Raw genomic sequence first — 16,101 nt, 5'->3', positions numbered from 1 at the left:
TTGGGCCCTGAATTAGTGAGATGAGTGGGTAAAATTCAGAGCTAGCAGTGATAAGTTCTAGGAAAGGGGCTCCTAACCTGTCATCTGTGAACTTTTGATTTTCCTTTTTCTTTTCTTTCTTTTTTCTTTCCTTCTTTTTGCAGGACAATGAGGGTTAAGTGACTTGCCCAAGGTCACACAGTAAGTGTCAAGTGTCTGAGGTTAGATTTGAACTCAGCTCCTCCTGAATCCAGGGCTGGTGCTTTATCCACTGTGCCACCTAGCTGCCTATGATTTTTTTTTGGTCTGTAAACTTTTTTTTTTTTTTTTAGTGAGGCAATTGGGGTTAAGTGACTTGCCCAGGGTCACACAGCTAGTAAGTGTTAAGTGTCTGAGGCCAGATTTGAACTCAGGTACTCCCAACTCCAGGGCCGGTGCTCTATCCACTGCGCCACCTAGCCTCCCCATGTCTGTGAACTTTTAATGAATATATTTTGATAATTACATTTCAACATCCTTGGTTTCCTCTGTAATCCTATGTGTGTTATTTTATTTTTTTAAAAACATTTTTCTGAGGAGGGACCCTTAGGCTTCAGTAGACTGCCAAAGGAATTTGTGACCCAAAGTTAAGAAATCATACTCTAACAGTATCCAACTCAAATAGAAACATATCCCTGAGGGAAGCATATTGACTTAGAAAACCATAAATTATCTATATTGTATTGCATTTTTATCTATTTTGTTAAACATTTCCCAATTACATTTTAATCTGCTTTCCACTGCACTTGGGAGTTTGGGGTCACATGGCCTTGAGTTTGACATGTCTACTAGAATATTACGCATTAAGAGGGAAGCAGAAGAGATAGGAGATAAAAGAGACCATTTTAACCTTACTTTTTTTGCCCAGGGGCTGGTCCTGCTCCTGTGGAAATGGATACCCCTACCCCTATTTGTCTCAGAACCTTTTCATTTCTCTGCAGCAGCTGCGGGTTAGTGGAGAGAAAACTGGACTGGGAGGCAGGAATATTGGGTTCTGCCTCCTGCTACATCATTAATAACTGTGTAAACTTGGACAAGTCATTTCCCTTCTCTAGTCTCACTTTCCTTATTTGTCAAAATAGGAGGTTGGACTACATGATATCTAAACTCTTTTCCATTTTTAATGTTCAGTGATTTTCCTACCAGGTTTGTCCTGCTTCCATCTAGTGGTGTTTTGTTTTGTGTTTCTTGGTGCTTTGATAAAAGTTAGAAAATTACTAAGACCTAGGATCTCACATGACCTCACTCTCTTTTTATTGCTACTTCATGTATTCATCTTAAATACTGTATATTATAGACATAGTGCACATTTGAAAAGATTGTGGTCCTCAGTGTCCCCAGTAGCAAGCAAATACCTAATTTATAGTAGGTGCTTAATAAATACTTGGGTTAATTGATTGACCTTTAAAATGAAAGGTGGGACTGAGTGGACTTCTAAGCTCTAATTCTCCTATGAATATGGTGTGGTTTACCCTCTACACTACCCAATCTTCTCCCTTTTCCAGGGCAGGAATCCTCCTCTTTTTCAATGACCAAAAACATATCAAAAACATATTTATGTCATAAAAAGAATTTGGTAGGATTCTTTTTTTAACCTAGTCTTTTTTAAAGGTATACATGTGCAATCATGTAAAATATTTTAATATTAATCATTTTTGTGGAAGAAAACAAACAAAACAAAAAAAAATGAAAGAAGAAAGTGAAAAACAGTGTGCTTCAGTCTGTATTCAGATGTCATCAATTCTTTCTCCAGAGGCAGACACCATTTTTCATCATGAGTCCTTTGGGAGTGTCTTGGATCATTGTAATGCTGAGAATAACTAAGTCATTCACAGTTGTTCATTGTACAATATTGGTGTTACTGTGTTCAATATTCTCCTGGTTCTGCTTATTTTACTCTATATCAATTCATGTAAGCCTTTGCAGATTTTTCTGAAATCATCCTGTTTGTCATTTTTTTCAAATTTGAATATTTATTATTCTCCTTGCATCATAGGCAAGTATTAATGGAAATATTTGATGAATGTCCTAATTAAATGTTTTTTTCATTATCATTTCTTTCCAGTAGGAAACTCAAAGAAAGTTTGATATAGTACCTAGTTGAGCAATGCATGAAAATAGACTTAAAATAAATATATAATTATGATGATTATGGATTTTTTTACATTATTTAGAATTTTATTTTCCAAATTACATGTAAGAGCAAATTTTGACATCATTTTGAAAAAACTTTGTGCTCCAACTTCTCTTCCTCCTTCCCTTCCCACCCCCCACCCCAAGAACTCAAGCAATTCAATGTAAGTTATACATGAGTAGTCATGGAAAACATCTCTACATTAGCTATTTAACCTATTCTTTCAAAGACTTTAAAGAGTGTTGGGATTAATTGTTCCTTAACTGTTTGGTAGAATTCACTTGTAGGGGCAGCTAGGTGGCAAAGTGGATAAAGTACTGGTCCCTGGATTCAGGAGGACCTGAGTTCAACTCCAGCCTCAGACACTTGACACTTACTAGCTGTGTGACCCTGGGCAAGTCACTTAACCCTCATTGCCCTGCCCCCCCCATTTTTTTTTTTCATTTGGAAATTCTAGTCCTAGGGATTCTTCCTTGTATTTTTGTCTGAAAAGGATGCATTTGATATTTCTACTCCTCTGCATTTGGTTGTCAGGTTTTTATGCCCTATTACATGGTCAATTTTTGTGAAGATTTTTGTAAAGCCATGCACAGCTGAGAGAAAGGTATATTGCTTTCTATTCCCATTCTTCACAAGTAAATCGGATCTAACTTTTCTGAAATTCTATTGATCTCCTTAGCTTTTCTTGTTTATTTTGTGGTGAATCTACCTCTGCAAGGGGACAGTTGAAGTTCCCCACTAGTGGTGTTTTACTATTTCCTCCTATAACTCATTTAACTTTTCCTTTAAGAATTTGGCTGCTTTGCCATTTGGTACATATTTGTTTGGTATTTATATTGCTTTATTATCTATGGTGCCTTTTAGAAAGACGTAGTTTCTCTCCTTATCACCTTTAATTAAATATATTTTTACCTTTGTCTGACATCATGATTGCTACCTCTGCTTTTTTTTTTACTTCAGCTAAAGCATAATAGATTCTGATCCAGCCCCTTATTTTAATGTGTGTGTGTGTGTGTGTGTGTGTGTGTGTGTGTGTGTGTGTGAGAGAGAGAGAGAGAGAGAGAGAGAGACAGACAGACAGACAGACAGACAGACAGACAGAGACAGACAGAGACAGAAAGAGAAAGGATAATAGATTCAAGGAATAGGTGAATCCAGTGAAGGATTTTTAAGGATGGGGATACAGGTTTATTTATAGGATCTGGGGGATAATAAAAGATGTAAGATGAAAGAGGTGGTGGGACGTGGGGTGGGGGGGGGAACATAACTGAGAGGGCAACCTCCCAGAAGAGATGAGAACTTGAGATCAAGAGCAAAAGTAGAAGAGTTGGCCTTGGTAAAAAAGATCACATTTTCCTTGGAGATTGAATTAATAGGAAGAGAATGGGGCATGATATAGAGGGGTTTTGAGGTTTAGATTATGGAAGCCTTTATTTTCTTGCAGCACGACATAATGTCCTTACCTGAAAAAAGATGTAGGAAAGAATTAAAGGTGTATAACTGTCATTATATGAAGTGTTATATTTAAAGACTAAATGGGGAACAAGCATTTATTAAGTACCTATTACATGTCAGGCAATGTGCTAAATACTTAAACATCTCATTTGGTCTTCACCAACAACCCTAGGAGGTAGGTACTTTCATTATTTTAATTTTATAGTTGAGGAAACTGAAACAGAGGTTAGGTGACTTGATCTGGGTCACAAAGTGCCTGAGGCCAAATTTGAAATTGTTTTCTTGACTCTAGGCTCATCGTTCTAACCACTGTGCTACCTAGCTGTCTCTAGTAATAAAACTATCATAATTTTTAAGTGAGGGCCTTATTGAAATAAGATCACGTAAATTTGTAGTCACTTAAAATGGCATGGTTACATGCCAGCATCCCACAAGTGGGTATGGAGAAGAAGATGGACGGTAAAGGAAACTCAGGGTTAGGGCTTAGTAAAGGATGAAAACTGATAGGACAAGGGATATAATGACAGGGGATAGTGTATACTTCATTTGTCAACCTTTGGGTCAACACCATGAATGGAGGAAAGTAATGTCAGAACACAAGTAACAGACTGAGAGGATGGTGAAGGAAGCAAGTTCAATCAACTGACAAGCATTTATTAAGTGCCTGTAAGTGCCAGATACTGAATTAGGCACTAGGGATTGAAATACAAAGAATGAAACAATCCCTACTTACAAGAAACTTATAGTCTAATGGGGGTAACAAATACACACACACACACACACAATGTAAAGTTAATAGATACAAATATCAACAAAATAGCTTAACACAGGATAGTTTGGGAGGGACAGCACTCTCAATTGGGGGAACCAGGAAAATGATTCATACAGAAATTGGTGTTTGAGCCACACCTTAAAGGAAGAAAGAGAAGCTATGAGGTAAAGAGAGATTGCAATCTAGGCATGTTACAGTTAAAGCAAAAGTATACAGATTGGAGAGGAAGTGTTGCATATAAGGAACAGAATCTGAATCAGAGTACTATGGAGAATAATGTCCAAAGAGGCTGGAAAGATAGGTTGGGGACAGGTTATGAAGGGTATTAAAAGCTAAACAGAGGGGTTTGTATTTAATTCTAGAGGCAATAGGAAGCCAATGGAGTTGATTATAAGAAATACTCTCATGTATTAGTAACTAATTATTAAATTAGGACCAAGGTTTTCCCTCTTTTCCACTTCTTTATTCAAAAATCAACTTCAATCTTGAAGTACAGGACTGATACTGAGAGGGAAAACTCAGATCTGTTCAAAAGGTGGAGAAATCTTGGTTTAAGTGAATTAATGGATTCCAGCCCATTGTGTTTTACTTAGGTTTGGGAAAATGTGGATTCTCCATTGTCAGACAGGTGATATGGATATAGCTAATTCTCTGATCAGTCATGGGTCCCAAGTCCTCATTAGAATAGGCCCACCTCTCAATGTAATATTTACTCTTCTCATTACTTGTTAAGCAGAGTTGATTTCCACTCTTTTGCACCCCTTTTCCCAAAAGCTTTATATGTACTGAAGTTTTCACAGGTTAGGTCTCAAGTAGGAGAGTCTCTTGGTCAGATCTACTTTTGTTGTTGTTGTTGTTGTTGTTGTTTGGTGAGGCAATTGGGGTTAAGTGACTTTCCCAGGGTCACACAGCTAGTAAGTGTCAAGTGTCTGAGGTTGGATTTGAACTCAGGTCCTCCTGAATCCAGGGCTGGTGCTCTAGCCACTGCATCACCTAGCTGCCCCAAGGTCAGATCTACTTTTTTTTATTCCCACTTTATTTATTTACTTATTTATTTATTTTGCTTTGAATAGAATTTTATTTTACAAAATATATGTAAAAACAAATTTTAACATCAATTTTTTAAAAACTTCGTGTTCCAACTTTTCTTCCTCCCTCCATTCCCACCCCCACCCCCACGAACTTGAGCAATTCAAAATAAGTTATACATGAGTAGTCATGGAAAAAGTCCCATATTAGCTAGTTTTGAGAGAAAACAGTAAAAAAAAAACCCAAACTTCAGATTAAGGGATTGTCAAAAAGGAAAAGAAAAATTTTTTTTAAAAATGTGTTTCCATCTGTTTTCAGATACTATCAGTTCTTTCTCTGCAGATGGGCTGCAATCTTCATAAGTCCTTCAGGGTTATATTGGATCATTGCCTTGCTTAAAATAACGACATGCTTCCCAGCAGATCATCCCCCACTATTGCTGTTATTTTGTATACAGTACATTTCACTCTGCTTCAGTTCATGTACATCTTTCCAGGTTTTTCTGATAGTATCCTGTTCATCATAACCTGTATATAGTACCTTAAGCTTGACAGAGAATTTTCTTCATAAAAGCTAACATACATACTCAAGTAGGTATAGTAATATATTTTTGCTCTCAGGGAGGGGAGGGAGATGAGAGGAGGGGGGAAGAAGGGAAGGAGGGAAAGGCAGATTGGGGGAGAGAGCAGTAAAAAGCAAAACACTTTCAAGGAAGATGAAGATGTTCTGCATTACTGCACAAGTATAACATATTGAGTTGCTTGATCTCATAGGAAGGGTTGAGGAGGGAGGGAGGAAGAAAAATATAGAACATAGAATTAGCTCAGGGACCTTGATCTCATTGGAGTGGGCTCATGGGAATAGCATCCATACCCAATTGGGAGGAGTAATCTATTTAACCCAGCAGGAAAGTAGGAGGGGAGGAGGATAAGGAAGGAAGGATGAAAAAGGGAGTGCAGAGTGGGGGAGAGGATAGTCAGAAGTAAAACACTTTTGAGGAGGAATAGGTAAAAAAGATAGAGTAAATGTCATGGGAAGGAAGTGGGATGGAGGGAAATAGTTATGATGATTGAATATAATGGCAAAACATATGGTACCTACAGATCTACTTTTAAGGAAAAGTATTTTGGCAATAGTATGTAGGATGGACTAGAATGGGGAGATACTTGATGCAGAGAGAAGAGGATGTTCCAATAATCTTGGCAAGAGGTGATGAGGACTTGGACTAAGGTGGTAACTGTGTGAACAGAGGAAGGGGCCAAATAGGATATGTTGTTATGGTAGAAAAAGCAAGATTTTGCAACTTATTAGATAGGTAAATGATGCCAATTCATGAACCTAGGGGACTGGAAGGATAGTGGTACTTTGACAGAAATAGGACGGCTCAGATGTGGGAGAGGGAGTTTGTAATGAAAACAAAGGATTGATTTAGGAGAACTGAGGCAGAGTTAGAGATGGGAAGGTAGGAATTTTAGTTCAATATCACAGGAGTAGCACCTTTGAATGAATGATGGGGAAATCACAAATGTAGTCATCCCTGAGTGTGGCTGAAGTGAAATTATGATGCTGGTCTTGGGAGGTAAAGAAGTCAATGAACTGAGATCATAGGGAACTCAACACTAAGGGACATCAAATAGCCAGTGTTTAACTTTCCAACAATTAGCCCAGGGATAGGGATGTGGAGGAAGATTCCTGTAGGCATTGGAAGTCCTTGAGAAGGATCTATGACACAGAGGCTGATATAAGGACCTCGACTGACGGAGGGAAGGGATATAGATGGAGAGTGTGAACCTCAGAGGTGAAGAGATTTCACAGAGAAGGGGGAAAGGTTGCAAATTATAGCAAAAGAGAAAACCTCTGGAAGTAAGTGGCAAGGGCAAAGGATTGCCCTTGGTCCAATGTGTTGTTCCATACCAAGAGAAGACTACTATGTTCTGGAGAGAGTAGCCCAAGATACACTAACAGCTTTCCATGAATACCAGAAGAGAGTGACAAATAAAGAGGATCAGTTTAAAGAGAAGCTCATTAACAACACAGCAGGAGGGTATGGGCACTTTCCAGAGGAACACAGTGGAAGGAGAAGGCAGAGAACTATGTGGCCTATGGAAGGGGTAGAAATGATGGGCTTGGAGATGAGTACAGTGAGATATCAGGGGAGAAGAATTCCACTCAATGCTTATTTCCCTTTGCCCTTAGAAGACACTAAAGCCTAATTTGGAATTGCTTCTTAGAATGTGGGTATTTGTGTGCTTGGGTTGACCTGCAGATTATTTATAGTTTCCTATGTTTTATAGGTAGATGATACAGTGGATAAAAAGCTAGACCTGGTGTCAGGAAGAACTAAGTTCTTATTAGCTTATTAGCTGTGTGTAATCCTGAATAAGTCACTCAACCCCATTCTGTTTCAGTTTCCCTGTCTATAAAATAGAGATAATAGCATCTGCCTCTCAGGGTTGTTGTGAATATAAAATGATACATATGATATTTGTAAAGCACTTTGCCAACCTAAAAGCTCTATAGAATTGCCAACTAGTAGCTATTAGATGTTATATGTCATGACCAGATCACTACCTGGGTCATAACAACTAGAGACCAATCTATAAGAAAAAAGATTCATTTCTCCTTCCAAATGAGTTCCTATATGTGCTTAAACTCAACTAGAACTTTTAGCATTTGGGCTTTTTTTTTTGAGGCTCCAAAAAGGTTTTGTTCCCAGAGACCTCCCTCACAAATTCATGAAGCCTGCTCCCCAGAGTCCTGCCATTCCATTTTAATTTCACCTCTTCCTCTAAAAACCAAAACAAAAAAACCATGACCGGCCGTCTGCCCTATTGACAAAGGAATAGCAAATAGCACTATCTAGCTTTCCTTTTATACCTAGAAGAAGAGAGAGACTGAGGACATAATGTCAAAGGGAAGATGAGTTGGGATATTGGTATCAGAAGCTAAGCATTAAGCTTGGCAAAAGATGAATTGATAGATATTATTTTTTGGAACTGGGGTATAGGCAGAGGAGTGAGGTACAATTATGGGAATAGGAATGGGGCTCCATTAACAAAATCTTACCATGAAAGGCAGTAGGGAATATTGGCTTCCAGCCCTACCTTTGTTCTTCATGCCTTCAAAATGAGGGTACTTGGCACATACTTTGAAAATTACACAAAAGCATACACAGGCAATCCCAGGTTGAGAATTTTCCAATCAAGAATTTTATTTTTGGATAATTATCACTACATTGATAAGGACTCTTTAGATTAAAGGCACATCAGAGTCTGGGTAAAACAGAGGTAAACAGCATGAGGGTAAAGACTGCATCAAGAGTATTTGATCATTTTATGGAGAGGTTACTTTGCCCAAAAACAAAATGTTTTGTGAGCTGTTATCTCGGATAATAAAAAGGAAAGGATGGTCAGCCATGAATCGTGGAGTGAGTCTGGCACATCGGTTCATCATGACTGCCGCGGTGGCACAAGCTGCTTCAGTGCCTTCTTCATTAACTTCCACATAAGCCTTGTGCATAACCTTGGAAAGAAACAGGCCTTTCTTGGCTGACATCCCAGAAAAGTCAGCTTTGGATCCATCAAAGGCATCTGACACCCCCAATTTTCGAAGAATCAGTTCCATATCTAAATCTTCCTCCAATTTAAATCTGGGAAGGAAAACCTCCACCTCAGTTTCATCCATCATATCTGGATTTAACCAGTCTGCTAATTTCTCAGAGGTAAGTCCATTTTCCACCTAGAAATAAAGAGTTGCATTTTGTAAGGCCCAAAGGATTTAATTTAATTAGACAAATATTTCTTCAGTACCTACTCTATGTAATATTACTGTGCTAGGTATAGAGGATGGGGCGGGGGGGGGGTCTATTTTATTTCTGTCTTCATATTCCTAGTAATTAGCACAGGTGGGGCAGCTAGGTGGCACAGCAGATAGAGCACTGGCCTTGAAGTTGGGAGGACCTGAGTTCAAATCTCACCTCCCACACTTACTAGCTGTGTGATCCTGGGCAAGTCACTTAACCCCAATTGCCTTAAACATCCAGGGCCATCTCTAGTTATCCCGATATATATCTTGCCACTGGACCCAGATGGCTTTGGAAGAGAGAGTGAGGCTGATGACCTTGCACAGCTCTCCCTCACTTAAATCCAATTCAGTGCAAGTCATGACACCACCTCGATGTCACGGTCCTCTTGAAGAATGAAAGACAAACAACAATTTATTTACCCAAACTTCCTCCCTCAAACATGTCTCTAGACAATGGAATTTCCCAATCACATCTCTAGCTTTGCTTATCTACTTCCCATTCTGTTCTGCTTGCCCACATCAGCAGAATCTGAAAACCAGTTCCCCTTCCCCTCCAACAATTCAAGACTCTGAAATGTCAGTAAAGGCCCTCAGGTTACCTCTAGCCTCTGCTGCTATAACCTTCCACTGTCAGTCCCTATTCCTGGTGAACTGATCCCCTGAAAAGCAAGGCTTTCTCTTCTGTCCCACTGCCCCTACCATACCCCACACCTCCTTGTGATATAACAGATACAAAGAAATCAGTGTAACCTCCAGATATTGATGTAGACATTTAGGACAAGATCATTTACTTTAAAGGACTTTATTGTAGTAAAAATTCAGATGTAGTGAATACAGCTCTGAACCAATTTTTAAAAATTCTGGAAGTAGGTACCACATAATAATACTTCTCTCACCGTTTTTAGATTCGTGTTCTCATCTGGAAGCAAAATGATCATGTCCATTTGTCCTCCAACATAAGGCAGAACTAGGATCTTGGTAAATATTTCTCCTATGTAAGTCATGCTAAATTTAGATTTCTGATACATCATTTGTACTGGTTTCTGCTTCTCCTAAAAGGAGATAAATAAACATGAAATTGAATACAGGGCAACTAAAAGGGACAGATAAAACCAATACACTTACTAAAACAACAACAAAAAGAGGCTTATTTTATGTCACTATTTCACATCTCTAGACTGTAAGCCCCCTGAGGTTATAAATCAAGTGTTTACAGAGTGCTACCTTAATCCCCTGGGGCTTGTTATGCATAAGGAAATGTACTACATCTATAGAAAAAATACACCTTTTGTCCCTTCATTTGACACAGAGGTGCTATTGGCAGGCAGAGATGAATAAAAAATCTCTAATATCAAAGCAATATTTCCAAGAGTCCCTAAGTTTTGTTGTTTCTTCTTTGGGGCTTCTCTCAATTAGTGCTCTCCCATCGTTTTCATCCCTTCATCCTATAAGAACAAGGCAGGCTCAAAATTGACTTAATTCCACAACCAAATATTCAGTTAACCTTCAGTGTGAATGAGTTTCACTCAAATTGTATTTATAGTTGATGTCTTATCTGACTATGTAATGAAAAACTTTACTTCCAGTTAAAGGAATTCCATGCATTACCAAGCCGTGTGAACCATAATTAACCACCTCCCCCCCCCCACACCAAAAAAACCTCCTGAACCTTTTATCTCACTCAAAATGCACTGTTCCTGCTCACAAGACCCACCTAGCCAGTACATCTTTTTAAGGTGATAACTATTAGAGAAGTGGAGAGAAGGGACTAATTCTTACCTTTCTCTGTACCCAAGCCCCCCATATGTGCACTGTATATTTTCTGGAACATTTTACATTATGCCAATTAGTATTTAATGATACTCTGTATCATATCTCATCTTTAACTGATGTCCTAAAACTCACTAGCTCCTGTGTTATTTTTTTACCATTAACAATGAAGTTTCTGGGGGCAGCTAGGTGGCACAGTGGATAGAGCACCGGCCCTGGAGTCAGGAGGACCTGAGTTCAAATCCGGCCACAAACACTTGACACTTACTAGCTGTGTGACCTTGGGCAAGTCACTTAACCCCAATTGCCTCACTTAAAAAAACAACAACAAACAAAAACAAAAACAAAAAAACAATGAAGTTTCTGACATAAGAGTACATTGACAGAAAAGATTTTCTTTGTTCATAGAACTTTGTTTATTCCCTACAACATAAGGTATTTAATAGATGTTTTAAATTTAACAGCAAAGCAGTTAGATGAATAATGCCTTCTATGTATTTATGTGTATGTATATATGTAATACGTATACACACACACACACACATATCGATAAATATCAACAACCTACAAAGTCTACCCTTTGTTCAATCTTTTATTAGCTGATGATATTAATTCATGTTGTTCTCTCTCCTCTAACTCCTATAAAATGGAAAGGTTAAATGCTTTCTTTAGTCTGAGCTGAATGATGTCATTCTTCATTATCTCTGAATATATATAGAAAACCTTAGGGGACAGCCCTACTAGGGGATAAAAAAGATGGAGAGATGAAGAATAGTTAAGTAAAGAAAAGAAAAAAGAGTTAAGTTCAGAGTATGATAGAAAACAAAGCAGACTTCTTAGGCAACTTACACACTATGCTAGTTAAGTTTTGACCAAAAGATTAAAGAGGAATAGGTATTTTTTTTTTTTTTGGCAGGGCAATGAGGGTTAAGTGATTTGCCCAGGGTCACCCAGCTAGTAAGTGTCAAGTGTCTGAGGCCGGATTTGAACTCAGGTCCAGGGCCGGTGCTTTATTCACTGTGCCACCTAGCTGCCCCTCTTGCACTTCTTTTGGATTTGCTTACTTATAATTTTCCATATATGTCTTCAGGGCCCAGGGCAAAAGTTATTGCTAAACTGAAAAACACAAGCTTAAGAGAAATCTCTCTTCTTCCATTATTTACCATGGTAAAGTTTACAAGAAAACAAAAATATAGAAAGGGTGAGGAAGCTGTCTTCCAGAGGCTATTGTAATAAGATAACTGAGCTGTATGATCTAATTCTCTATTCTATCAGAATATAGAGAGAAAAGATTGAGGGAGATCCCTCCTAGAGGTGAAAGGCAAAGATGGAGGGATAAAGATTAGGTGAATAATGAATAAGTAAATAAATAAGTAAAGTAAAATAAGAAAAGGAAGTGTTTAGTTGTGTATTGTTTGCCCTTCATCAGTACCTGATTCTTTCCTATTGCCCTGGTTGCCCATGAGGTCCCAAGACATTACAAAATTGCCATTTACCTTGCTAATTTTGAATATCTTTTCTGTTGTACTGTCTTTCTTAAATTGTTTTCCCCATTTTCCTTTGAAATAGATAGCATTCACAAGTACCAGACTGGTCAGCGGATTAATGGAATCATTACTAAGCAGTTCTGCAATCTTACCTGCAAAAGAACATGAGAGATAAAGTTTAGAACAGATGGTAGACATAATCACATCTAAAACAAATGAGATAACATCTAAAAACATACATAAAGCACTTTACAAACCCTAAGTGGTGCATTTTGAGCTTATCTTGATATAAGCTGTGAAGTATTGTTATGTGCCTAATTTCTTCCAAACTATCTTCTACTTTTCCCACCATTTTTGTCAAATGGTGAGTTCTTGTCCTAAAAACTTGGCTCTGAATTTATCAAACAAGATTACTATGGTCATTTCCTGCTGTCGATTGCATACCGAATTTATTTTACTGATCCATCACTCTATTTCTGACCCAATGTCAGACTGTTTTCATGATCACTGCTTTATAATACAGTTTGAACTGTAACGATTGGAATGACGCCACCTGCTGGAGACTTACTGTAGAAGAGTTCCGCCCATGAAGTGAAGGTCTTTCCTTTTGAGGGCAAGACCAGGAGTCTTTTCTTGGGCATCAGAAAGTGACGCTGGCTAGTGGGAGGAAGAAGGAAGAGACTGGCGCTCGGTCTTGCTCTCTTTCCTGGGGACTCCGGCGGAGAAGGGAGCTAGAAATGCGCTCTCCCTTTAATAGACAGGAATCTAGGCCTTTATTTCTCTCTTTATCAAATTCTTATTCTCCTTAATAAATGCTTAAAAGTCTAACTCTTGCTAAAGCTTATAATTTATTGGTGACCACTCATTAGATATTTTAGACAGTTTAGCTAGAATTTTAGCCCTTAACAGAAATCAGGTATTGCTAGGCTGCCTTCCTTCACTTTTTTTGATTCCCTTGATATTCTTGACCTTTTGTTCATCCATATGATTTTTATTTTTTTCTAGTTCTATAAAATAATTATTTGGTAGTTTCTTTGGTATGATGCTCGATAAGTAAATTAAGTTAGGTAGAATTGTCATTTTCATTATATTGGCTTGGCCTACCCATGAACAATTAGTATTTCTCCAATTGTTTAGAACTGTCTTTCAGTGGAGTTTTTTTGTAACTCTGTTCATATAGTCCCTGAGTTATCTTGGCAGATAGACTCCCAAGTATTTTGTATTATCTGTAGTTATTTTAAATAGAGTTTCTCTTTCTATCTCTTTCAGATGGGTTTTGTTGGGAGTATAGAGAAATACTGCTGAGTTATGTGTGTTTACTTTATATCCTGCAGCTTTGCTAAAGTTGTTAATTGTTTTAACTAGTTTTAAACATTTTTTCTATGGTTTTTTAAGTATACCATCATATCATCTGCAAAGAGTAATAGTTTTGCTTCTTCGCTGCCTATTTTTATGCCTTCAGTTTCTTTTTTTTTTGTCTCTTTGCTATAGCTAGCATTTTTAATACAATATTGAATAATAGTGGTGATAATGGACATTCTCGTTTCTCTCCAATCATACCGGAAAGGCTTCAAGTTTTCCCTGTTATAGATAATGATTGCTCTTGGTTTTAGAAGGATATTACCCTATCTTTTTTTTTTGGTGAGGCAATTGGGGTTAAGTGACTTGCCCAGGGTCACACAGCTAGTACATGTCAAATGTCTGAAGCCGGATTTGAACTCAGGTACTTCTGACTCCAGGGCCGGTGCTCTATCCACTGTGCCACCTAGCTGCCCCTACCCTATCATTTTAAGAAAGGCTCCCTATGCTTTCTAGTGTTTTTAATAGGAATGGGTATATTTTGTCAAAAGCTTTTTTTTTTTTGCATCTATTGAGATAATCATATGATTTTTGTTGGTTTTGTTACTGATATGGTCAATTATGCTGATAGTTTTCCTAATATTGAACCAGCCTTGCATTCCTGATATAAATCCCACCTGGTCATAGTGTATAAATGTAGTGATATATTGCTGTAATCTCTTTGACAGCATTTTATTTAAAATTTCTGCATCAATGTCCATTAGAGAAATTGGTCAGCATTTTTTTTAGTGCCTTGTTTACCAACCTGACTTTTCATAAGTTTCTTTCTTTGATTGCATTTCTTTACCTAATATTTCCTCTACCACTCAAATTTTGAAAATCATTTTTTAGCTCTTCCAATAATTCTTGTGGGGATTGTATCCAATTAATTTTTTTTTGTTTTTGTTTTTTGGCGGGGCAATGGGGGTTAAGTGACTTGCCCAGGGTCACACAGCTAGTAATTGTCGAGTGTCTGAGGCCGGATTTGAACTCAGGTCCTACTGACCCCAGGGCCATTGCTCTGTCCACTGCGCCACCTAGCCGCCCCCTAATTAATTTTTTAAAAAAGCTTTGTTCATAGTTGTTTTGACTTCATGGTCTTCTGAATTTGTGTCTTGATTTTTCCTGTCACCATAGTAGCCATTTATAAATCAGCTTCCTTTTTATTTTTTGCTCATTTTCTACCCTTTTTCTTCATTTTAAACTTCATGTTAAAGTTGGACTCTGTTCTCAGCATGATGGGAAGGGGGGCACTGTCTCAGGCTTCAGGCTCTTTTGTACTGCTGTTTTCAGAACAAGTTCAGGGTATTTTCATTGCTTCCAAGGTGGTATGATCTGGGGGGAAGTGTGACTACTTTTTTTTTTTTGATGAGGCAACTGGGGTTAAGTGACTTGCCCAGGGTCACACAGCTAGTAAGTGTTAAGTGTCTGAGGCCGGATTTGAACTCAGGTTCTCCTGAATCCAGGGCCAGTGCTTTATCCACTGCACCACCTAGCTGCCCCAGGTGTGACTACTTTTATCCTGGCCTGTACTCTGGTCTGTAACCAAGGGCTCCTGATTCCTTGGGACTGCAATCAATACTGTTCCTCAGGGTCCCTGATCCCTTAGAAACAGAAGTGATACTGTTCCTCAGGCTCCTTCCCCCCTGAGCTATGACCCAGAAGTTGTTCAAATAGCATCTGGTGCTAGCAAGGCCCCTGTAATGTCTTTTTGACCACTTGCCAGGTCCCCTTACCATCTCCGGCTTGAAAGCTCCTGAAGCTGCTGATGCTTCTGTTACCACCATCTAGTTCCACCACTAAGTGGTGGGCTCTGAGTCAGCTTCCACCCTTGTGTCCCCATCTCTCTTTCTGACCTTCTAAGTTGTCTCACTCTTACCTTTTGTTGGCTCTGCCATTCCAGAATTTTATTTGAAGCACTATTTTAAAGTTGTTTAGAGGGAAATGCCGGGAGGGCCAGGCTGAGGGCTTTCTCTCCGCTTTGCCACCTTGGCTCCACCCCTAGAAGTTCCCAAGCCTTCTTTCTACTATACCATATGTTGAAAGAAATACTTTTTAAATCACAAAAACAATTCTTTGAGGTTCCACAAAGGACATGGCCTTGAAATAGTATCCTATGTGCAGAACTTTTTACTTGTAATTTGGAGAAAGGTGAAAATGACTCATTTTAAATATGGTCATCAGAAAAAAATTGATCAAACATGAATAATAAATGCATGTAAATACAGATACTTAAAAGGCAAAGAAAACAGAACAGGGTTCTCCATAGGCTTGAATGAGAATACGGTAACACT

At 38.4% G+C, this 16,101-nt stretch overlaps 1 protein-coding gene across 2 annotated transcripts in view; it reads right to left on the bottom strand.

The window, feature by feature from the left end:
- Nucleotides 1-8,602: 8,602 nt before the first annotated feature.
- The window catches only part of LOC122737384 (serpin B6-like), a 28,069-nt gene continuing 20,570 nt past the window's right edge, over nucleotides 8,603-16,101 (bottom strand). For both annotated transcript variants that reach the window (XM_043979883.1, XM_043979884.1), the window contains exons 5-7: nucleotides 12,479-12,621; nucleotides 10,109-10,264; nucleotides 8,603-9,146 (exon numbers count right to left, since the gene is read on the bottom strand). In XM_043979883.1, the coding sequence (XP_043835818.1) occupies nucleotides 8,742-9,146; nucleotides 10,109-10,264; nucleotides 12,479-12,621 (704 nt within the window). In that variant the 3' untranslated portion in view covers nucleotides 8,603-8,741. The remainder of the gene's footprint in view (nucleotides 9,147-10,108; nucleotides 10,265-12,478; nucleotides 12,622-16,101) is intronic.

Source organism: Dromiciops gliroides, chromosome 1, assembly GCF_019393635.1.
Source record: "Dromiciops gliroides isolate mDroGli1 chromosome 1, mDroGli1.pri, whole genome shotgun sequence".
NCBI classification, from domain to species: domain Eukaryota; kingdom Metazoa; phylum Chordata; class Mammalia; order Microbiotheria; family Microbiotheriidae; genus Dromiciops; species Dromiciops gliroides.
The sequence above is the reverse complement of the archived record's forward strand: the minus strand, read 5'-3'. Positions and strand labels throughout refer to the sequence as shown.